The 26765-nt window shown below is 30.2% G+C and overlaps 1 protein-coding gene across 1 annotated transcript in view; it reads right to left on the bottom strand.

Moving 5' to 3' along the window:
• RNaseX25 (Ribonuclease X25) overlaps positions 1–26765 on the bottom strand; it is a 126930-nt gene that overhangs the window by 14302 nt on the left and 85863 nt on the right. Inside the window, exon 6 of the mRNA XM_085810967.1 lies at positions 21514–21627. Coding sequence (XP_085667093.1) covers positions 21514–21627 — 114 coding nt within the window. The remainder of the gene's footprint in view (positions 1–21513; positions 21628–26765) is intronic.

Below are 26765 nucleotides of genomic sequence, written 5' to 3'. Positions count from 1 at the left end.
ACTGTACTCTCATGCTACATGATGTCTATTTACTTTTTCACCTGCCTTGTGATGGCAACTATTCATTTATTTGTTCTTCCATTTCTGCACCACATTGTACTATTTTTATACTACTCAAAATTTATACAAAAATGCATGTCATCTGTATATAGTAAATAATTCATCAAAAATATGTATGTGTGTATTCAACAACTGAGTTTCTGTTGTGATATATATAGAGTTTACACCTGTATTGCATTTTAGAACAAAAGCTTACTATATTACTCTAGTGAAAATTATTTATTCAATATAAAAACTGATAAATACCTAATAATAAATCTAACAAATGATTTCTTGTTTTTTTATGCTTACATTTATTATTTTAATTAATCACTAAATATGTAAACTTCAAGTAACTGAAAGAAAAACTATATCAGGTAACTAAAGAAGTTTAAAAAAGACAGTAATTTAAACAGGGTTGCCACTCAAACAGGAGAATGAAATTCCCTGACTTTTTCAGGTTTTCCAGGTATGTTTCGAGAAAATTCCAGTCTATCCGCGTAATGTACGTTGGCTGTGCTAAGAGGTAAATTAAATATGGTATTACTTGTACTGTGTAGCAAATTCACTTAATTATTCAATAAATCCCAGAGGACATTTATTCTTAATTATTCTTGGTACACTTTGTTTGATAATTTTGTTTACTTTTCCACTTAAAAAACTTAATAAAATTTAAGATATATACATTGGATAACAACTGTACGTTTTATTTAATTATTACTCATGATCACCCCCAGTTCAACACGAGGCTAATCCGGTTCTTATAAATCACAACGCAAAGCTAAAAGTTAGGTTAGATTTTAGGTAAATTTAATTTGTGTGAGGTGTATTCTTAAAAGGCACCTTAACACTTGAAAACACAAATATAATTATAATAGGAGTTGTTTTCTCCACTGAAGATTGAGATTAGAATCTGCCCAATCTGGAATAAAATAAGGCTTTTTTTTGCAGACATTCTGCAGCTAAACGAAAGAAAGAAATCTATTTAATGATATTTTTTTACTAAATTGAGGTATTTTATATTTATTTCGCAGCATACATAAGGAAAAAATATGTGCATTAAATTTCGTGATGTCATCATACTGCTAGAATTAATTTCAGGATTCTGCCAGAGAAAATTTCCTGAAATTTGGAAATATTATTTACTAATGATACATAAATTTAGAGGGAAGAAGCAACATTAAATGATATGAATAACATAAAAATAAAGATAATTACTTAAAAATTTAATTAGAATAATCAACGATATTTTAGCGAATTAGTTATATTACATGGTTATCCTAGATGATTGATTACTATTTTTTTATTTTACTGCAAAATGACAAGGTATTTATTTAAAAAAAAAAAAAAAAAAAAAAGATTTTGCGGTAAAATCCTAGTATACGATACGGCCTTCGCATGATTTTGAAAATTGTCGCCAAAGAAACGTTCTTTGACAAAAAAGAAAACCGCGAAAATCCGTTTTTAAATTATTGTGAAAAATCCAAGAAGAAACGTTTTATCAAAGAACGTTTTTTCTTGGATTTTTCGCAATAATTTTAAAAACGGATTTTCGTAGATTCCCCCCCCCTCAAAATAACTAATCCATGAATTAATTTACTTGCGCCAAAAAATATTTTCTTTTCCTTGAGAGTTTAAAGACATTTTAAACGATATTCATTTTATGAACTCTTGATAACGTGACCTTCGAACTTCGACACCGGTTTCGAGCTTTGGCGACAGATATATCGCGCATGCACAGCTGTTTCCCGCTATGATGGAACCGAGCCACGTCTGTTGCAGAGAGGTTTTCCTTCTTTACAATACATATTTTTTTAATTCTAACCTTCATGGTATCGTATACTAGGATTAAACCCATTTTGTTTTATACGAGAACAGGTACTTTCATTAGTTCATGCACTGCACATGCGATTTTCGAGGTTACTTGAAACCAAAAGTTGCGGGAAACTTGCTTTGCCTTTCTAAAAAGACAATCAAATTGGAGCTGCAAAAATTGGCTCTATGCCAGCTGTCCGAATGATACTCACGTGATACACAATTCGCCAAAAAAGTGATCTCTTCCGACGTCGGCACAAAACTCGCCTAAAAAATTTTGATTATGAAAAAATGAAAATCCTGACTTTTCCAGATTTTGACTAAAACACTTAAATTCTCTGACTTTTCCCTGAATTTTTTGGTCAATTTCCGAATTCCCTGACTTTTTCCGGTTTTCCAGGTAGCGTGGCAACCCTGTTTAAACAATGCTGTTAACAAAATTTTAATATTTTTAATGATAAGAAATAGATTGTATATGAGAATAAACACTTTTACATCAACATTAGGTTATAAACTTACATATATTATTATAATATCTCTAAAATGGAAAAAAAAATAGCATTATTAATACTCAATAATTCTTTACTACATAGTTTGAAACTTGCCATCATTATCACCAAATCAATGTTTGATAGCAACCTATCTTACAGCATGCTGGAACTCTCTGGCTAAAATGATTCTGTACTGCAGTCAACTTCCAATTAATTAGGAGCAGATTAATCAAAATAAATTATATTTATTCTAGTGGTATGATGGGAATATTACCATCACAGACAACTGGCATAAGAGAAAACTATATATGGAAAATACGAGCACAAAAAGGGGGAAAAAAAAATTGCATGGGATGATGATGCAACCATTTATAAATTTCTTTATTCTAGTGATGTTTATAACAGTAATCTTTTCCACTGTGTTTTTTTACTATCTTCAGATTGTGATTTTAAATTATTAACTATTATTATCTCAGTATTATCCTGATAAACTGGAAACTGACTATATTATGTTTCAGACAGAAATTTTAATTTCTGCTGGGGCAATATCATAGCCTATGTTCAGATCAGCTTTTCTTTCATATTTGAGTAAATACATTACAGTATTGAAATACAAAATATATTTCACGAATATAAGCAAATATGAATTATGTATACTTCGTTAATATTCTTTAAATCTCTTTTGAATCTTTAAAATATATATATAAAAAGAATACAATTCTTTTAATTTTAAAGAATATATATTTTTAATACATCATTGTAGCAACCCTGGATGCCATTCTGGAGAGAATTTATTTTCATATTTAGCATCTATCCACTCTAGAAATGATCATCTTTCCTTTACACCTATTTAATTAAAAAAGATTTGGGGAAGATTCAAAAACTTGAACTCTTAATATGTATTTTTAGTCAAATTAAAAAGAATAAACAAATCTCAAGACTCAAGAGTAAATTCCATCTGTATTTTATTAATAATCCGGGCAGATTTTTAAACTATATTTTTAAATCATTTTTCTACAAACATAGGACCACCAGCAGCTGAGCAGAAAAACCACTCAACAATGGTTGTTTGACCTGAATTCAGATCTTATTGAATAGGTTGACAGAATGATAGTTTTCTAGGTTTTGCCATATGTGATGAGAATGAGAGCTAGTTTTCCTTAAAAAAGTCCTCCAGAAGAACATCTTTTCCCTTAGGCAGACAGACCTTGTGTTATGCTTATATGAAGTATTTAAGATAACTAAGATTTGAAAAATTTAGAATTTTCTCATCCCTAATTTTACTAAAAAAACACTTGCTTTGATGAAGGTTTGTAAACAATGTCTCCCCAGAAAAATCACAGAAAGCACCACCAAGAAATTTCAATTTAAAATAGGATGTACGGTCAAATAAAGGATTTAAAATTTAAATGACAGGATGACGAATTCTTTATCAGTAAGTATATTCAGCAAATTCAGCCATTGCATTACCTATTACATAGCCCTCTGTTCTGCATAGAAAATGCAGTTAAATTTAATACATTAAAAAAAGAATAGTTATTTTAAATCAACTTAAATGAGACGCATAAACTGTGGTTGTAAAACAAGTGAAATGATGGAAAGAATATAGTATATGCATTTACTTTATCCTCAGTATCATATTCTGGCAACGATCCATTTACTTTTTTTCTTTTATATATTTTAATTTAATATTTTATTTTGAAAATGTTTGCATTTAATCGAAGTTAATTAAGTTTTTTTTTAACTCATTTACTTTCTTTTCATTTTATACATTGAAATTCAAAAATTTATTTTAATAGTTTTCCATATTTACATTAATTATTATTACTTTGTATGTTTCATTGACCACTCTTTAATATATTCTTACAAAATGCCATCCATTAGAGCTGTGGTACATTTTATTTTAACGTACTAGCTGCAACAACAAATTTCAGGATTCTAATCTCAGAAGCCAATCTGATTTAACCATATATAGTGACAACTATGATTTCTTGTATTTGGTGCCCTGGAGAATGCAAACTACGAGTTTTCTCGAATCAAGAATCATAAAAAAAGCCCTACAATACATTAATAATATAAAGCTTAAGAGCTTAATATTTAAGTCTTCTAAATGTTATGAAGTACCTGCTTTTATAACAGTACATCAAGGCATCACTTCTTGCAAAGAGGAATAGGTCCAAAGGTATGTTACCCTTGTTTCTCAACCAGCAGCCTCTTGAGAGGACTTTTAGCTTGCTGGTACGTTAAGTGCTCCCATGCCACAAATACACTGAATGCTTACCTGTAGATCTATCTTTGCTGGTTATTCAAACCTGAGCTTAAGGCTACAGTAGACAGGTTACTTACCACCATTCAAACAAGCAGCATTATTATACAACATATAATTAATTTATGCTACCTTAGAAAATATAAAATTTCAGATTTCTCTCTGAAAACATGCCACAAAATTGCTATCAAGGACCACAGAGTTGAATTTTAATTATTTGTTTCAAAACTGTAATGATAAATTAATATTACATTATTAATTTACATATTGCTTTTATTACTTAAAATTGAATTGCTATTAGTGTAGTGATTTGCTAAGAGCTTTCGTTTTTTAAAAATACAAATCTATCCCCATTTTTTTTTTTAGTTTAAATTTTTAAGTACACATGATGTTTTGTTAGAGAATTTTATAATTTATAACATAAATGTAAGAAGTTACTTGCATAATAATTGGCTTCAAGTGTGTTTTAATAACTTAAAATTACAGCTCTCTTCTTCCTGATGTGCAGTTAACATACTCAACATTTATGGTAAATTATTTAATCATAAGCATTAAAAATTACAATGAAATTTCAAATATCCCGTGAGAAGCTATGAAAGAAAAAAAAAGAGGGAGCTTTGTTTTACAAATTAAAAAAGATATAAGCCAAAGATTCTCAGATCTTTTCAATTTTGTACTACATAAATAAGAATACAAAGTGTATGTGCCTTCTTAAAAGCATTTTCCAATTACAAGTTAATGCATCTCAAAATCTCAAATGGAATGTTTGTAATCAATCAAGGAATTAAAATGCACCTTCATATTTCCTAAAAGGAAGTAAACACAATAGTCTCTTTTTTTTTGGGGGGGGGGAGATTTTAAGAATTTAAGGTAAAACAATTATAAAGAAACACTATCTGGGTTAATATTTAGTATTATTCATATCAAATCGAAACCATTTATTTGTATCTCATTATCTCAAGCTATCACAGCTCCATTAGAACAAACGAGAACAACCACCATGGAGTCACTATAGCATAGCTTCAAATTTATTATTTTAAAAAACAACTTCAATCAAATAAACTAAAAAAATAACTATAATCTTTTTTTCATTTGCTTCAAAACATCCTTTGAATATTATAAAATGAAAAATTATAATAAAATTTGTGTTATTATATGAAAAAAAAATTATAATCTTATTATCTTCAAAATTACAATTGAAAAGTTGTTTTAGATTACATCTTAGAAATGTACAAATAATTTTCTAGATACCCAATTCTTCCAGATTTTCATGAATAATGATTCCAAGCTTTGTAGCACTCAGAAAAAAAGAGTTATCATCAAGTAAACAATGTACGGATTTTGTTTCAATCATTAATAAAAACTCGAACAACTGTTTTAACAAAAGCATTTTGAGCTACTGCAGTCAATTTTTGAAATGAAACAAATTTGCATGGTTACAGAATTTGTATAAGGTTATTCTCATGAAAATTAATCATTGCAGACACTTGAAAACATTGCTTGTGTCCAGGAGGAAATATTGTACGAGTGACAAAAGATTATAAATTAAAAAGGTAATAGTAAGACTGTATCTATCTAAAACAGGTGTTCTGCATATCTTCACATGAAAAAAGTCTCTCCAAAACTGGTACCCATACTCCTTTCAGCAATTCAAAAACTGCAATTTGGCTAGCTTCCTTTAACCACCCAGATTTAATTTTAAGTTGACTTCATGAAAAGAGATTTATATGATGATGATAATTTGAAAAGATCAGTTATTGAATATTTTGAGGATTAAACCTTAAGATTACTTTTTTAGAGGCCTTTTTTTATATATGAGTGCTCATTAATTGATCTGAAAAGTATATTGAGTTACAAGAACATCATATTGAAAAACAAAGTATTAAAATCCCCTCCCTTTTTAAGAAGTATATCAGACTGGAAACTTTTGATATATTTATGTTATTACCATAGAATATCAATCTTTGTATCACTTCATAAAGTAACTTTATTTTTCCAAACAAAGTTGTTTTGCACTTTCTAACATAATTTGCTAAATTTTGCTGGGTTTTGAAAAATAATGATTTTTTTAAAACTATCATGTAGCTGCTAACAATCAAGCAGCTTCATAATTTTAAATGATGACAGGATTGGATTTTTAAACCAATTTAAATTAACTGACACCACATATAATATATGGCTTCTGAGCGTTATGATCGGTTTAGGCTGTCAAGGTGACTTACATCAAAATCATTACGGATGTTTTTAGGTGGTCTTCAAAAGCGTTATTGATGGTTTTACACGGTCAGTGGCGACAATATCGAAAGCGTTACGAGTGCCTTAGAGCGGCCATGCAAATGTCTCAGTGCCCAATTTATTTCTGGAACCCTGGAGATCTCTAAATGACAACTCTCAGTAAGAGTCTCAGAGGGTTGCTCTTCTTCATTTTAGACCACTACATTTTATCGCCAAGAAAGTGTTTAGACATACGACAAACTGACATGAACATTCTTCGCTAAATATATAAACAACATGTACAAATTTTCCAATACTATCTTTGAACAGGTAACATTTTCATAAAATATCTTTTAGATTTCAAACTAAATGTTCAGAAATATGCAAGATGCTTATGAATACAATTAAAAAATAGCATTTGAAAATATTTACATTATTTAAATAAATTTACATATGATTATATATATGCATAAAACCGGCAAGTTAAAAACTTTTAATTAATTTGCACGAAACGAGTAGTACTGCATTCAAGTAGCCTGAATTACATGCAATTGCATATAAAGAATAACATTACTTAAGTAATAAGTCAGATAAAAATTAGAAAATCAATAGTCTATTTTAATAAGTTATAATGAGGGTATTCTTGATATGGGTTTACAAAACACAAACTGATTTAATAGTAAATATAATAATGGTGAATTAATTATTCTTTTTGGAACAAAACTTGTTGCTTATACTGGTTTGCTGAAGTTTTGTTCTATAGCATTTTAAATAATCTAATGCTTTTAATGTACATTGATTTGAATGCGATTTTCATTAGAAAAAATTTTAATAAGTTTTATTTTCTTGCATGCTCATGCTTTACATAATATATATTACTTTGCTCAATGCAATGTAACTGCAAGCAGCAACAAAGAGTTGAGTTAAAGTTTCCATATTTTTTACATAAATTATTAAAATAACCTACAGCGTAACATCTGAGTTTTCAAAATGTAACCTGCAACTTTTCTAGGAGTTACAAATTTCAATTAAAAAAAATAGTAGTAATTAAATAATAAAAAAAAATCCTAATAAGAAAAGAAGGACAGAAGTTTTTTTTTATGTTTGTTTAGTTTATTTTATTGTTTTGGGGTATATATTGTTGGCGAATGGTGCAGTTGTTGTTCGCAAATGACACATAATAAATAAGAATGATCTATATTATTTATTATTTAATAACATAGAAATTTCTTCTAAAATAGTATCAGTCTTAGACTGAATGTTGACTAGACAGTTGCAAAGATATTTTAAATTGATTAACATATCAAATACAGTTTCGTTTTAAATAATTTCGTCAGCAATCTGAAGAACTGTTTCGAATCACTACATGATTTTTAATAAAACTTGGATTTGTCCAATTTTTAAAATATTTAGAATTACCAAAATATTAAAAGCTAATCTTATTTTAATTTCTTTGTCAAAGTACTACATCTTTAGTCAGCAAAAACTGATCATAAAATCTGAGCATTATGCCCAAGATTCATAGGTCTAAGCAGTAAAAAAAGCTCGTCCCTCTGGAGAAAATCGTCACACAGGGTTTGTACACATTTCCTTACATGAAAATTAAGGACTTTTAAGGACCATCAAAGAAAAAATTAAGAACCTATCGGCAAACAAAAAAATGAATAGAATAAAGCAATTATCCATACAACCGACTTCATGCTTGTAATTTCACTTTAAGAAACTAACAGAAGTGTGTATTATGCACTATTATTAAATTCAATTTAATACTTACCATAAAACAATTTTGAAAATTTAACTCCCTACAAGTTATGAAGTAGATAACATTAAATTAGGGACATAATTTCTTGAAAAACATGTATATGTGTATTTTACACTAATAACAGTCACTATTTTAGAGATTTACATGATTATTATTTAACTTATTTGATATTTATTTAAATACAGTCAACTACTATTATAATCACAATGTAAGAATATTTTGCAGATTAAAATAACTGATTTGTAAACATACAACTTATTTCCTTGGTTTTTTTTAAAGATACTAGAATAATAAACTGTACAATAAAAGATACAAAACATTTGTGCTTTTTTTAAACCTGAAATCTTTTCAGCTATTTTAACATCTAATTTATTTATGTCTATTTCCTTTTCTTTAACTATTCTTTTAAGTTCATTTGCTTTGATAAACAAATCAATGTTCCTGCTGGTCTCAGCTTCATCTGCTAAAGCATCTACTTCTTCATTAACATCTTTAATGTCCCTTTGAAGAAATTTGTTCTTCTGCTTCATATAATCAATTTCTTCCTCAATAATATTTCTTTTCCTCTTTGAATTTTCAGATTTAGTTAAAGATTTTTGTTCTTCTAAATACTGAACTTCTAAATAACGAACTCCACTTCTTGCAGAAGCTGCTGCTGATCTCATTTCTTTATTAATTTCGATATTAAGAACACCTCCAGAAAATTTTATGTAATCAAATACTGTGCGTTGAAAAATGTATGATGAGTCACTTACATTTTCAATTTCAATTGCTTTATTCATAGAGAAGCCCCTTTCCACAGAGGCCTGTTCATGTGTCAAGATAAGATAAGATTACTTGTCACAGTGAATACTTGAATAGTGAAAATATACATTTTTTACTATATATATATAATTTATTTCCTAAGCAATATTGATTAATTGATTATATTATCTCTTAAGTTTAATTAAAGTAGAATTATTTTAAAAGAGTGAATCCATACTGGTAAGTTATATTTTAAAAGATGTATATATATATATATATATACAGTACAAAGTCCGAGATCTGGACATGCAATATCTGGAATGATCTAAAATCCGGACGTCAAAGCCACCACCAATCAATATTTTAGGGCTTTTTTGAAGGGAAGGGGTATGCTTTACGCACGCGCATTAGATTTTTTTCCTCATCATAACAAAACATGCCGGAAATCCCGATTCTTAATCTCAGTTTGGCGCTAAATAAAATATCTCATTATTGAAGAAATAATTATTTTAGTATAAATTTGTGTGATTAGTAACTTGACTCCATAGCTGCGTATCTGCTTGGCATAATCACAAACCGAAACATTTGTTAATTTTACACCAACTAATATTTTATATCCTTGATGCCGAAATCGCGAATCATTATTTATTGTATTTCGCTTTCATCACCGCATGTTTATCAACGGATGACAACTTGAGTGATGAATCATGCAGCGACGCCAAATAACAGAGTATTATCCGATTACAGATTTAAGTTTAATGCGCTAAAATGTTGACAAGGGGAGATTTAGCAGAAATTTCTTTCCTTATGCTAAAAATAGATTTTGTTAATGATACTCATAGGACAAACGATTATATTTAGTGCTATTTGAATTAAGAATAACTGATTTGTTATTCACATAAAGCCAGAACCAGCGCCAGAGCTCGCATGGCCGCACCAGGCGGCAGAATTTAGCGAAGTTAAACCGAAGTTTTTCATTGCGATGACAATGCCCAATCATCAATCAATTAACGGAGGGCGAAATCTGTAGTATGGTTCTAAATCCAGAAAATACAGCTACCGATAGTGAAGAAAGTAACAGAGAGGTTACTGAACGAGAAAAAATTTTGATTGACAAGTTATTCCGAATTCTCGACACAGCAATTACAGGACTTGAACAATGGAACTTAATAACTGAACAAGAAATTATATGTCTATAGTATTAGTCTAAAGTATTAGCAGAGAAAACAAATCAAACAACTCACATTGAAAGAAATGTTTAATAAAGTAAACATATAAATATTAAGCTCTTTTCTTTTGTAAATTTTGATACCCTTTAAATCATAAATGCTTCATTATTTTATAAATCACGATTTCATATTTTCAATTTTATAATTTCTACGTGCCATCTTAGTAGATTTAAAATGATCTAATATCCGGAAAAATCTCAAATCTGGGATCGCCGAAGTCCCGACGAGTCCAGACCTCGGACTTTGTACTGTATAAATATATATATATATATATATATATAATACGGAATGTATATTTTCAGTTAAACTTCTACCCAATAACTTTAGTAATTCATGAAAGTTAATTTTGCATCTAGTTAATTCAGGAAAATTAGTTTCAATTAGTTGTTTTCAGCTTTAAAAATATTAAAATTTTTAATTAGTTATTTTCAACTAATAATTGTATCGCCATTAGCAAAAATTATGCATTACTATCAACAACATAGGTTTAAACCAAATACTTAATTGTCTATTGAAGCTTCAAAACATATTTCCTAAATAGATATGGCCTAGCAAATGGTCGAGGGTAATATCGCTGAACACTAGTACTTTGGTCTGGACTCAAGTTCTGGCAAAGAGGTTGACTGCATGGATGCTTCGGTGGTTTTCCTTCTGTCTAACGTCAATACTAGCCAATTTCCCCTGAGAAGTTCTCCATGAAGACATACTTACATTAGTAATATAACACTTTCTTGCTTTGCCATAATCAAATAAACTAAACTAAACCTAAAACTGACATACGTTTTCCCACCTTTTTAAAGGAAGTTTCACATTCAACATCTCTCACAGTAATGAAATAATTTTACTTGTTCGCATATGTCATATTGATATATTTTACCCGTTTGAATATTTAAGAGCATAATTATAATGCTATTTTGTCTGATCCTAGATGACAGAAATGGATGTTTATGTAGATCTTGTACAGTTGTTATATTGTGTTAACTGACTGCTTATATATACATTTAGATAACATAACTTTAAGAATATCAAATTCATGTATAGAAATATTGCTTTAGATGAATTTTAAAATGAATATTACAAAAATATTTTTCAGAAAGACAATTTAAGGCAGAAATTATTGTGCGATATTCATTTTAAAACAATACCTACTTCCTTAAAATTATAAGGTATTTTCTCCCTCCTTTCTGCATGCCTTTATGATGTAATGTAGCACATTCGGCGTATATTCGAGTCCCAGCTAGGGCTTTGCACATTCGGAGTCTCCTCCACATATAACCTAATGTTCTACAGTGGCGCCCGAGCTAAAACAAAAGGGCATGAATGATGATTCTTCACCAGGATTTAATAATTGGGTCTCCTAATCTCCCGTCGGCTTTTAAAAGATATTTTCTAATTCTTCACTGCATCCTTCGTGGTGTTATGGTAGCACCCTCAGCACATATTTGAGAGGTCCACGCTTGAATCCCGGCGAGGGCATTACTCATTTTTCATATCCTTAGAATCAAAAAAACCTAATAACTCTAAAAATTGTCTTTCTGAAAACAATATCTGGTTTCATATATAATATTTTACAGAAGGGATTTAAAGAAAATTTAATCACTTATTCTTTAAATTTTGCTTTAAAAGAAACTGTAATGTGTTTCTCTTCAAAGTATGCTATTTAGATTACGTCTTATCAATCTTGTAAAATATTTACAAACAAATAAAGCTTATATATTTGAGATCGTTTGATATTCAAACCATATATTTATTTATTTTGAACATCTTAAAAAATCTGATAAAGAAACCACATGACTTCTTTATACACCAAATAAATTAAACACACTTTTTGCTAAACTTCATTTAAACCTATTTCGTTTGAATAGTATATGAAAATGAAATATGATCTTCCATTTCAAAATGCCTCTTTGGCACTGTCGATTGCAATGAAAAAGGAGAGGTGCACAATTAGATGTTATAGCAATCCCATACAGAAACTTTCAACATTCTACGGTTAATCGTTTTTGAGTTATGCGAAATACGTGCATACATATGTATGGTCACATGCCGCACTAAAACTAGTCATAAGTTCCAAAATTTCACCATTTTATGGTGCAACATATGTACTTGTAAACATCATAATGGAACTAATCAAAATAGAAATTTCCTTTGAAATATGAAAATCGAAAATTTTTGCAATTACAATACTTTATTTATTTCTCACAAGTCAAAACGATGTCATAAATAACTAACTAATAATAAATTTATGATGCAATCTAAAGAATTATTTAGATCTAATACTTTAATCTGGAATAAACTTAAAATATTTGAAAATTAAATATAAACATAATATTAAAAAATTCTCACAAATTCCCTTTGTATATTAAAAAGTATTTTCTCAGAAAATAACTGTAAAGAATGCAAGATTAATTTTTCCCCATTATCAAAGCAATTCCTTAAAGAAACTGGAAATTTAAAGCATTTTACGTAGTTCCTATTACTGATGCATATTGACTAACTTTCTGTATTCAGCACATATCTTGATTAAGGTACAAGTAATGTACAGCATATGTGTAAGTATGCAAACTATAGCCTAGCCAAATAGGAGATAAAATACCATTTTAGCAATCAATCCTGTACACAAAGATACTATTTGCGCCTGCGCATCTGTAATGTAATCCACGCATGCGCATCTGTAATGTGATGATCAGGCGAGTTTGAGAATCGCCATCGACGGTGTAAGATGGCTGGTCACAGCTGTGAGTTAATGAGTGATTGTAATTAATTGTGAGAATTAATAAAGAATCGAACCAGCGAATTTATTTAGTGTGTGTTATTTGGGACGAGACCCAAACATATCTGGTCGTAGTCGACCGGAGCGTGAGTAAATAGTGTTTCGTTTTTGAGAACACAGGAGTGTTTGTGTTTGCCAGTATTCCAAGCTTGTTCTTTTCAACGAATATCGCTGATTTTGGATACGGATATTCATCAAAAGTGAATCACTGTAGAGGTAAGTGATTCCTCTCTTGTTAATTCTGTACTTTCTGTGCTTGTTCTGTTATAAATAACAATGTTATTTAAGGGTGCTAAAAAAGAAGATTTAAGGCTTATTGCCTTAGAAATAAATCTAAATGTTGACGAAAAAATGACTATAGCAGATTTGACTGATATTATTGAGAATAGTGAAATTTTTAAAACTAAACAAGATTTAGTAAAAGAGATAGCAAACTCTATTATCGAAAATAGAAAACAGGAAGAGCTAAAACTTGTCGAGTTAGAAAAAATAAAACTTGAGAGATCAAAGAATGAGTTAGAGTTGGCTAAGCTTAAAGCAGAAACAAAACTTGGTGGTGTAAGCGAAACCGAAACAAAATCAGAGTCACTAGATCAATTAATAAAAAGTATCAGAACCTTAACTGTAAAAATTCCTATACGGCCTGAGAGTTGGGGATTTTTCTTTTCGTCATTAGAACGAGCGTTTATTACAAAAAATGTTTCGGAGGACTATAAAGCAGAAATTCTGTTAAATCTGTTAGGAGACAAAGCTTCGAATATAATAACCTATTTACATGATAAGGATATCGCGAATTATGAAAAAGTTAAAGAAGTAGTTCTGAAGGAGTTTCAGCCAACACCATATTCGTGTTTAGAAAACTTTAGAAAAATTGTTAAACAACCACATGAAACTCATGTGCAGTTTGCTTCTCGCTTAGTAACTACTTGGGATTATTATTTAAAATTAAGGAAGGTAACTGACTTCGAGACTCTCAAACAACTAATAGTTTCAGATAGGTTATACCAATCTTTAGATACGGGAACAGCTTCTCACATTGCTGTGAGGCAAGGTGATTCATGGTTTTCACCTAGTGAGTTAGGTAAAGAAATAGATTTATATTTCACGTCACGAGGAAAACCTCTTACTGAGAATTCTCATGTTAATCGTAAGTATAATAGCTCAAAAAGTGTAGCTAAAGTGTTTTTATCAGATGTTAAAACAGAGAACTGTATTTTATGCCACGAGAATCACGGATTGGGAAAATGCCCATCGTATTTAAAATTACCAGTACAAGAAAGAGTACAGGTTGTAAAATCTAATAAATTATGTTTTAACTGTCTACATATGCATTCAGTATCAAATTGCCCATCGAAATATTCTTGTTTTTGTCAAAAACGGCACCACAAAACTATTCACTTTCCGAAAGCAAATAATATCGTAAAGGTGAAAGAATGTTCATCGGAACAAAATAAAAACAAAACAAATGTATCTGACTGCAACGTTCCCAAACGAGATGACTCATCGACCTTGAATGTTAATGCACAGGAGTTCGTTCAAAAGGCATTTATTAGCAATTATTCGAATAAACAGAATACAGTTCTGCTTTCAACAGTCGTATGTTTTCTAATTGATAACGAGGGGAAAAAACACAGAGTGAAGTGTCTGCTGGACGGGGGCAGTATGTCGAACTTTTTGACACGGAATCTTATTGAGCATTTGCAGTTAGAGAAAGAAAAAACAAACATTTCCGTTTCGGGAATAAATGATGCTACTTTAACAATAAAGCATAAAATTAATGCTTCGATATGCAATAAAGAAGGAACTTTTATAAAGAATTTGGACTTTTTAGTAATTCCAAAAATAACTGCTGATTTAACACCTTCGCGCAAAATTAAAATTTCAGTGCAAGATCTTCCTAATTTAAAATTAGCAGATGAAGGATTTAATGTTCCAGAAAGGGTAGATATGTTGTTGGGAGCGGGAATTTTTTATGAACTTTTGAAACCGAGTCAAATTCGAATGAATAATCCTGATCTTATTTTTCAAGATACAGTTTTTGGTTTTATCGTGTCTAGAAGTATTCCAACAGAGACTGAAAACAGGGTTCATTGTGGGTTGATAAAGGAAGAAGATAACTTAGATAAAACTCTTAGAAAATTTTGGGAATTAGAAAATATTGAAACTGATAAACCCAAAAACAAAGAATTTTTAATTTGTGAGAAACACTTCGTAGAAAATTATACACGAGATAAAACCGGTAGGTACGTTGTTAAAATGCCATTAAAGAAGGATCCGGACACTTTAGGAACGAGTAATTGCAACGAATTGCAACGAGTAAATTAAATTCCTTATGGAAACGCTTAGTAAAGAATCCCGAATATTTAAAATTATATTCAGATTTTTTAAAAGAATATCAACAGTTAGGACATATGGTTGAGGTGAGTGAAAGCGAGGAGGAACGAGGTTCATATTACATTCCTCATATTGGAGTATATAGGGGAGAAGAGAAAAGTAAGTCGACTCCCTTGAGGGTAGTATTTAACGCTTCTTCTTTGACAACCAAAGGAAACTCTCTAAATTCTATACAGTATAATGGAGGTGTGATACAAGATGATTTATTCTCAATTATGCTGAGATTCAGGAAATATATTTTTGCTTTCACTGCTGATATACAAAAGATGTATCGAGCTATTTCTATCCATCCAGATCAGTGGAAGTTGCAAAGGATTTTATGGAAAGAAGGCATTGATAAGCCAGTTAAAAACTTTGAGCTAACCACCGTTACCTATGGAACTGTGAGTGCGCCATTTTTAGCAATGAGAACACTTGTACAGCTGTCAAAGGACGAAGGAGATAAATTTCCTTTAGCAACACCTGTACTGAGAGAAGACATGTACATGGACGATATTCTATCTGGAGCTGAGTCGCTAAGTTCTGCGTTAGAACTTCAAAATCAATTAATAGGCATTTTGAAGAGTGGAGGTATGTTACTCCATAAGTGGTGTAGTAATGCTACTGAACTGTGTCAAACAAACGACAAAACATATCCCTTTGGTAAATCAGAAGAATCTAAAGCATTAGGTATTTTATGGAAGTCAAAAGGAGATTGTTTGAGCTTCAACGTTAAAATCGAAGACAACGTAAAGGTTACGAAACGGCAAGTGTTATCCGTCATATCTCGCATCTTTGGCCCATTGGGTATAATTTCCCCAGTTATAATTGTAGCAAAAATATTTATGCAGAAATTATGGCTGTTAAAATTGAACTGGAATGATGTTTTGCCAGAAAAGGAAGCTAAAGAATGGAAAGAATTCTCCACTACCTTGCAGCTAATTAACAACATTGAAGTCCCTAGATGTATTTTATTACCGGATAGAATCAAGATTGAATTACATGGTTTCTGTGATGCCTCAGAGGCTGCCTATGGAGCAGTTATCTACTGTAAAGCAACATCAGCAACAAACCATACATCAATGAGGTTGGTGTGCAGTAAATCGCGTGTCTCCCCCCTAAAGAAGACTACAATCCCAAGACTTGAGCTTTGCGCAGCAGTGCTATTAGCTAAACTGATGCATCGAGTGAAATCATCATTAAAATTGGAGCTTACTGCTATTCACCTTTGGACCGATTCTATGATTGTGCTGTCATGGATCAACAAAGAGCCACACCTGCTCAAGACATTTGTTGCAAACCGGATTTCAAAGATACAGGATCTGACTGAAATAGCACAGTGGCATCATATCGCTTCTGAAGAAAACCCATCAGATCTCATATCTAGAGGTATGTCTGCCAAAAAACTGCAACTAAGTCAACTGTGGTGGAACGGGCCTGACTTCTTAATGAAGGATGAATACCCTATAAGAGTTATACCTGCAGCAATTACTGAAAGGGACAGTAATGAACTTAAAAACTTTGCTGATTCTGAACTATCTACATGTTTAAATCTGAATGTGAATAATTTCATTAATGATTTATTGAATTGCAGTAATAAGTATTTAAAATTAATTCGTATTATAAGTTTTTGTTTTAGGTTTTACAAGAATTGTAAGCAAGATCAAAAGCAGGTAGGTAATTTACAAGTGGGAGAATTGAGAGCAGCTGAAGAAACTTTAATAAAATTAGTACAGGGTGAGTATTTTATAAAAGAGATAAATGATCTTAAAAAATTAGGTATTGTTCCAAGAAATAGTTCTATAAAAAGTCTTAACCCTTTCATTGACAGTAATGGACTGTTGAGAGTTGGAGGTAGATTAAAAAATAGCAATTTAACTTATGAGAAAAAATTTCCTATTATTCTGCCTTCTAAACATAAATTAACAGAGTTAATAGTTAATTACTATCATTTAAAATATTTGCATGTGGGTCCTCAATCTTTGTTATATCATATAAGACAAAAATTTTGGATTGTAAGTGGTAGAAATGTTTGTAGAAAAATTGTAAAAAATTGTATAATATGTTTTAAAGCCAATCCCATTGTAGCTCAGCAAATCATGGGTGATTTACCCAAGGAAAGAATCACAGCTAATCTTACATTCAATTGTACTGGAGTTGACCTCTGTGGCCCATTCTTAATTAAGTACAAAAACCAGAGAAAAGGTACATATCAAAAAGTTTATGTGTGTATATTCATTTGTATGGTTACTAAGGCCATTCATTTAGAGCTGATAACAGACCTAACATCTGAAGCATTAATAGCTACCTTGAAACGTTTCTTTGCACGAAGAGGTAAAAGTTTAACACTTTTCAGTGATAACGCTACGAATTTTGTAGGTGCAAATGCAGAATTAAAGAGGTTAAACTAGTGAACGAACAGGATGAGCTTTTAGCTGGTTATTTGAGTTATGAGAATATCGAATGGAAATTTCTGCCTCCCAGAGCACCTAATTTTGGAGGCCTTTGGGAGGCTGGAGTTAAATCTTTTAAGTACCACTTCAAACGTGTCGTAGGTAATGCAAAATTGACATTTGAACAATTTTTAACAATTATGATTCAGATTGAAGGAATTTTAAATTCCCGACCATTGACACCCTTGTCTTCGGACATTGATGATTTAGAGGTTCTAACACCTGGGCATTTTTTAATTGGTAGAGCAATTAATTCGATCCCTGAGCCAGATATCACGGAAGTTAACATTAACAGGTTAAAATTGTGGCAACAGATCACAAGATTAGTACAAATTATCTGGAAAAAATGGAACTCCAATTATTTAAGTCATTTGCAAAATCGATCTAAATGGCAAAGTTCTAAAAACAATATACAAGTTGGAGACATGGTCTTAATTAAAGATAATTTGCCTTGTTGTAATTGGGCGGTTGGTCGTATAATAGAAGTATTTTATGGTAAAGATGGAAAGGTTCGCGTGTGTAATGTAAAAACTCAAACTGGAACTTTCAAACGACCAATTACCAAATTATGTGTCTTACCAATACAAAAATGAGTATTGTCTTTATAGTTATTGTACAGTATTGAATGTGTTTCACATAAAATGTCATTATGTAACTGAAATGTTATATTGTATTGCTTTGAGTTGTACGCTAATGTATATGGTAAATGTCTAATTATAAAAATGATTTTTATGTAATAGTACTTATTCAAAATTGTTTATGATATACTTGTTTAATTTTTTTATGCTATATCTTAATTACAATAGTTGAATGCTAAGCATTGCAACGCGGGGCGGCATGTTTGCGCCTGCGCATCTGTAATGTAATCCACGCATGCGCATCTGTAATGTGATGATCAGACGAGTTTGAGAATCGCCATCGACGGTGTAAGATGGTTGGTCACAGCTGTGAATTAATGAGTGATTGTAATTAATTGTGAGAATTAATAAAGAATCGAACCAGCGAATTTATTTAGTGCGTGTTATTTGGGACGAGACCCAAACAGATACCACAGGGAGAAAAACTAATTTCACTCGCTAAATTCAACGAAAAGGTAGAATTAGCTTAATTATATCCACATGGTAAGGGGGGGCCTGCTTTTGAAGTAGTATGAGTCAAAATACTTGCCGGTTTTGTGACCGACCAGATGATTACACACAATTATTTTCCATGCCATTTCCTGAAAAAGCCGAACTGCTCAGGGGGTTAAAAGAAATAATTTTTCTGTGTTCAGATATTTATTTTCTTTACTACTTATCTGCACTGTATAAATTTAAAGTATGAAATAAAACATGCAATTTTTGTTTAATTACATGGTTTTAGTCAACTGCAATAAAAATTAATTCTTTTAACTATCATAATATTCACTGTTATAAAAATAACTTCTAGCAGTGCCTATATATGAACTTTATTAGAACATTTACATAATTCAGTGGAATGATATACACAGGGGTGATTGGAAACCCATTTTAAAACTCCTCAAAACCACCTTGTAATAAAAATCCGACATGATTAACAATTTTATTAGTGAAGCAAATTTCTTAATATATTAAATGCTTTTTAATTTCTTAAATTATGCTTCTTAATTTATGTTTGACTATATTCTTTCACAAAGTTACTTAGCTTTCTAGTTTCTCTATAATTCTTAAAATAATTGCTAAATTTAGCTTGTCTTTTTTTTTTTTAAGAAGGGATTTAAGTTCCAAAAAGTGCTCCACTAATATTTTTGTTTGCCATCAATTTAAAAATTAGTTCATATCAGCAAGCCACTTTAATGCAAACAATGATTTTTCACTTAACCCTTCAAGTATCAAGATTAGAACCTGAAGTATGCATCTTAATAAGCGTTGGAACTATACTAATAAGTGAGGAACTGCTAGTAGGACAAGAATAATTTTTTAATGAAAATAATTTAGGCAAGATGTCCAGCTACTCAGTAATTATATCCAAAATCTTTGCCAATAGTTTCCAAAATGACAAAAATTCCACACATATTTTTGTTTAACAAGAATAAATAATATTTCTATCTTCACAGTACCTAGGCTGTCAATGATCACTGATGTTCTATATTCTGTCGTAACATCAATGTAAATAAATGTACTTTTAATAGGGGGTAAAAAAAATTAATTAAATATGTCACTACTGTTCTATTTTTGCTTATTTCTGTTTTTCATCTTCTTTCAGTATCAGCCTAAATGTTTACAGTAACAGTAACTCTTTTTTTGTTTTTGTTTTGTTTGCTGGTGTATAAGAGAAGTCACTATGTATTCAATAGTTTTGGACTTTTTGGTGACACAGAAATGTTTTCATCTACTGAAATCACCTTTGGCAGATCATGTGCTTATTTCTTCAAGGTAATGAATGTTGTTTCTCAATGCAGAATAGGATTCATAATATTGAATTTGATAAGACAGAGTTCTTGTATCATTTTTTTTTTTATATACAAGACTATAAATTATACTAAAAGTTATATTCAAGAAAATTATTCTTGTATAATTGAATTAATTTTTTTTCATATAATCAGAAAATTCTATATATGCCTCATTAAAAATACATTTAAACTCTATTTTTATAGATTAAACTTTCCAGAATTCCTAATAATTTTTATAAACTTCTGTACAAAAAAACAAAATTTATGAACACTAATCTTCAAGATTAATTTCCGTGAAGATTACCGTGCAATTCTGAAATCTGGAAATTCTGGATTTGAGAAAATAAAAAATTTGGAATTTTAACAATATTCGGACCACAATCACTCCTCTATACATAAGAATGATTACATTTAATTCATTTAAAACTACTATTTTTATAGATTAAACTTTCCAGAATTCCTAATAATTTTTATAAACTTCTGTACAAAAGAATAATTTATGAACATTAATCTTCAAGACTAATTTCCGTGAAGATTACCGTGCGATGCTGAAATCTGGATGGATTTGAGAAAATAAAAAATTTGGAATTTTAACAATATTCGGACCACAATCACTCCTCTATACATAAGAATGATTACATTTAATTCATTTAAATTTTACTTAGACAATTTTTATTCAAAATCTACCACTATAATAACAGCTACATAATTTTACTTTTAATCACACATGACAAAGAATATTACTAAAGGCGGGAAAATTTCACTTTTTTTGTGCATTTAATTAAAACTATTAAAATCATGAACTTTTTTTACATTCTATTTAATATGCAACATGTAAATGAAAATTTCTTTCAAATATTAAAATTTTTAATATTCAAGAAACAAAGAATACTACATATTTTTTTCATATTAAAGAATGAAACTAAAGTCTCACTGAAACTCACTCAAATATATTGTATCCATCATGAACTTTCAAAGCGTTCTTAAAATATTTAAGTTCGGAATCAAATTCTTCTACACTTGCTGCACATGTTCCGTGTTTTGTCCATTCATGCTTCCTTAATAGAAAAAACAAATAAAATTTAATAAAACGATAAAAAATATGAATACAACATATTATAATTTCATACTTTAGATCATTGAAAAGTTAAATATTTAGCAGTGATAATCAACAGTTTCAGCATTACTAGACACTAGAAATACAGAAAGTAGTTTATTTTCGCTTTAACATAATTAATTTATGATTTTACTGTGATAATAATATAAAAAGTTTTCTAATATATCACAAAACTGCACGATTTTTGTGCTATATGAATATATTAATCATAATACTCAGCAAAGCATAATATCTGTATGAACAATTGATGACAAAATGTACACTAAATATAAAGTAATTTATTAGTAATTATTATCAATCACAGTTATCAATGGTAACATCATAAAAGATATTGATGTAATTAATTGAAAATTATCTTTTATGTAATAAAATACATGCAATAAGACAAATGCAGGAAAATGATTAAGCCAGGAAACTATTACACTATGTAAATAAATAACATTTATTAACCTTAAGTACGAATATATGGTCTTAATTATTTTTTAATAAAAAAGTTATTTGCTATATCTTGGTTGAATGTTACTTCAACTGGAAATATGACTTTTCAAGATTCATAATATTTTTATTGCCCACATTACTTTTAATTTCTCATTAAAAAAAAAAAACTCTTCAATTTTTTAAAACTTCATCAGAGCCTGATTTACAGATCTTTCTATAATAATTAAGACACAATAACTTTCTATAATATTCAAAATTATACACTTAAGTGAAATTTTAATTAATTTTTCTCAATTCTAAGGTTTACAATTATAAAATTAGATATAGAAACATAATTTTGATTTTCTTTTCAGCCAGTGTCTGGTTTTTGATTATTAAAAAACCAGACACTGGACTAATGTCTTGCTCTCTAGTTAGCAAATGATACTGTTTAGCTAAATGTGTGAAAAATCAGATGCAGTGAACTTTATAGATATCTTCAGCTGAAACTTTCTTGTATTTTTCTAAATTTCTTTTCAAAATTTTTGGAAGTTTTACCTGAAAATTAATCATCTATGTTTAAGATGTTAATATCACATTCATAATTAATTGTAAGCCAGTGGTTACTGTTCCTTTATCTTCACATCCACATTTACTTGCATTCTAAACAAGAATTATTCAACCGGGATAGTGGTTAGTCTCTGACTGCCGTATCTAAATGTCTGGGGTTCAAATCCTAGAAGACATCGATCTTTGTAAATGTATACTGTCTGTGTGGCATAGAGGCACTCAAAATATGCAACATACCTGGTACAGGAAGAGGGGTGGGACACCCTCAGACCAGTCCCCCCTGGGCTGCTCTCCTTCAAAATTGGGGCAGAACTGAGCAAAGTCATAGTGTCACCTCTGTGGTGCTAAGCCTCTTGCCAATGACATGTGCAATCTTGCCTCCTTGCCACAATGAATTTTGTGGGCTTGTTCTGATGTCACACAAGTGAGATTGAGCAAAGTCATGGTGTCACCTCTGTGGTGCTAAGCCTCTTGCCAATGACACGTACAATCTTGCCTCCTTGCCACAATGAATTTTGTGGGCTTGTTCTGATGTCACACAAGCGAGATTAGTCACAACAACAACAACAAAATTATTCGAGGTGGGTGTAAGAGAACAAGATGGAGAACAAGGATGTACAATAAGCATCTAATTAGGATGCCATATGATGTCTGCACTATATCAAATTACTTCAAAGAGCTTTCTGATTCCAATCAAATTCTTTACCTGAGCTTTAGATAGAGCTTAAGGCTGATGATGTGATGATAATTTTGAAATTTTCACTGCTCAGTGAAAGAAGAAGCAGTGAGTAGATTCTGATGATTTTAGGCTATACAGGTCATTCATGTTTTAAGGAATAGGAATTTGCTTTTCATATTTTTTAGAAGGCAAAGCTTCACACATTCTTTTAACTCCATTCACTCTGTATTGGGAAAACATTTCAGTATCAAAAATCCATCCTTATGCTGAGCTGTAAATGTAAACCATTCTGCAAAGAAAATATAGCAAGTATTATTCAAAAATTACTAAATGAATGTAACCAAACTAATGTTTGCTAGGAATATAATTTAGCTAAATTTACAGTTGGTACCTAATGGAAAAATTGGATTTTAATTATTTCTACTTAAAAATTTAGGTATGAAGAAAAAGGCTAAGGTCAAGCATAAGGATGTTGCAGAAGAATTGCTGAAACAACACCATTAAAAAAAAAGCTGCCAATTTCTGGGAAAATGCTCCACACGAAAGCCAATAAATCTGCCAAACACTCTGGGTGACACTGCTTTTATGTGCTCAAATGGGAGGTTGGGTAGGTTTAAGAAGCAGATCAGCATTTCATTAGGAAAAGTTGTTGAAGAATCAGGATTAGTTTCTAAAAAAGGTGTTTGAAACTACGTCTCCTGACAGTGGGGGGGGGGGGGACATATTCAATGCCAATGTGCTATTTTTATTTTACAAGATAAGGTCAAATCAAACACTAAATATAAAGACCAATGATGGAAAACTATCAAATTGCAAATCCCAGTGTGCCAATATGAGCTGCCTTGAATATCATAGCATTTTGGAAATTGGAAAATCTCAAAAAGAATGTTTAAAAAATATTAAAATTCTTCCAGTTTTTTCCAAATATCCGATATCCCACATTGCTACATGCAAGAACTGAAGTGATAAAAAAATTAAAATACAAAATACTACTTGCATTAAAGATTCTTCTTCTGATGTAATGAAAATGTTAAAGAAATGCAGTATATGGAAAATGAATTTTTTTATCACAGGGGATGCCAAAGCTGTAATGCATGTCATTCATGTAATTTTTATTCATAAAAAGCACAGAACCAAAAATGAAAGAAGCTTACCAATTTTGGACAAAATACTAGTTTAGATAATATTTTCTTATAAACTGTATCATGCCCATGTAAATGATTATTTTTGAACTCAGTAGTTATGTCAAAGTTAAAGGTAAATTCGTGAATATTTTTTGCTACTCACATTTAGTGTTTTTTATTTTTTTATTTTAATGGATGAAATGATTATTCATAATTACAGATGTGTATTTTAGACAGAAATAAATAATCACAGGAAGAGATCTGAACCATGTTTTTTATGTCCCCCCCCACATAATTTATCATGTAAAATTTTTAGTATATGGTGAACTGAAAAATAACAAAAAAGAAATTTAGCATTGTTCATAACAATAGTTGCAATTAAACCTTAATATTATTTTTTTAAATCAGAATTATGATTTACTTTTAATAGAAGTCTTCTAATAGGAAATGCCACATCTTTAGCATTCTGTGTGGCATAGCATTATGAGATCTCCTAATAGATGTCACAATGCTAATCAGTTTTCTTGTGATTCACTGATCAATTTTTTTACACCATTTCACAAGGTGATAAGTTTTTTGTTATTGCATTGGATATAGTGAACCACAGGATACAGCAAACCAAGCTTTTGAAGTTCAAAAACAATACAAGCAGTAACTCTTTTGTAGGGTTTTCTCTTCAGTTCAGGGGAGGTATGATGATTTTGATTTAAAAAGGTATAAACTCATATTTTATACAATATGTAATTAACTGAAACTAGGGGAAAAAATATGGAAAATAGAAATGCATTTTTTGCTTAAATTCATTCAGAATTCAGTTGGAGTCAGTGAGAAACAGAAAATTAAATTAGGTCTAATCTATTTTTATGATTTAGCAATTAAGTTTTAATGGATGATTTAAACTGTTTATATATTCCAGATTATAAACATTAAATTATGTACTGCTGTGGATAAAACTAATTTCTAAATAATGTGACTTCATTTGCTATCATTGCTGTTCTCCCATGCATTTCCTTTTTTGTGTTTTCTGTAGAAGTTTGCTTTATTCCGATAGTAATTTTTTCATCATTCTAAAATAAACAAACTTAACTTTTTTAAGACAAAGCCTAGTTAATATCTAACCTGTTTAATTCACTCCCCCCAGTTAATTGGGAGTTGAATGTACAGTATTTTTTTATATAAATCAAAGATGCAGAACTATGAATTTGTAGCAAAAATTGCTCTTTTCGACCGAGCTCCTTATAGCCTAGCAGAGAAGATGCAGAACTCGAAACCCAAAGGTCCCGGTTTAGCTAAATTTCTCGGCAAGAAACCCATCAACGGCAAGATGCCTGATAATTTTGTTTTTATGTAAATTTCCTTCTTGTTAATGTTATCTTATTTATGTAAATTTCTTTCTCATTCTTCCAGAACATTTCAAGTCTGGAATGTTCCAGCATGTTCAACAGCTGTATATATAAGTAGTTCTTCATTCAGTTTGAGTTAATAATAAAGTCTTGAGTTTAGACTTTGAGTACTTGCCTGTTCATTTGTAGGATCCCTTCATCTATGCGACAATATTTTAAAGTTATCTTCAATAATCTCCAGTTCTATTGAATGAAGACAAATGGCATATTGTAAATTTACTCTAATGTTTGAGATTGAAAATGTATTTAAAATATAATTTGAAAATAAATATTATTGACAAAATACAACACTATCTTCGTCAGCCAGCAAACATAAATACACTCTGGCAATATCATGGATTGCCTATATTGGCAACATGGCATATTGCCTCATCAGTACTCTTCATGGGGGGTGCAAATAATAAAAAAGTACTGATGAATCATTACCAATTTTTCATCTTGATATTAGAGGAATAAAAAATAAAGCATCAAGGAATATCAGAAAAAATATCACTGAACCATTACTGTTTCTTATCCTAATATTTCTTTATAATTCAACTAAAGTGAAAAATTATCATGAAACTAAAAATAATAAATTAGGGATTTCTCATAATAATGTCTGAAGAACAGGAAAAGACAATATAAGAATAAATATCACTGAATCATTTGTCAATGTTTCTTGCTCTAATATTACTTTATATTCTCTTCACCCTGATCCAATTTTATTTTCCTCTAAATGCTTTTTACATTCATATGCATCCTTGAAAATGCAAAATGAAATCTTCATTAACTTATATACATTCTGTGTACTTTAAATATGTAAATAAGAAATTTATTGTTATTGGAATATTAACATCATTTGCAAGAAATTAAGTTCATACATACTTTTAAGTCAAATTAGTGATAT

This window comes from Stegodyphus dumicola, chromosome 2, assembly GCF_044657685.1.
Source record: "Stegodyphus dumicola isolate Sdum_Otavi_A_Nest chromosome 2, ASM4465768v1".
Taxonomy (NCBI): Eukaryota; Metazoa; Arthropoda; class Arachnida; order Araneae; family Eresidae; genus Stegodyphus; species Stegodyphus dumicola.
The sequence above is the reverse complement of the archived record's forward strand: the minus strand, read 5'-3'. Positions and strand labels throughout refer to the sequence as shown.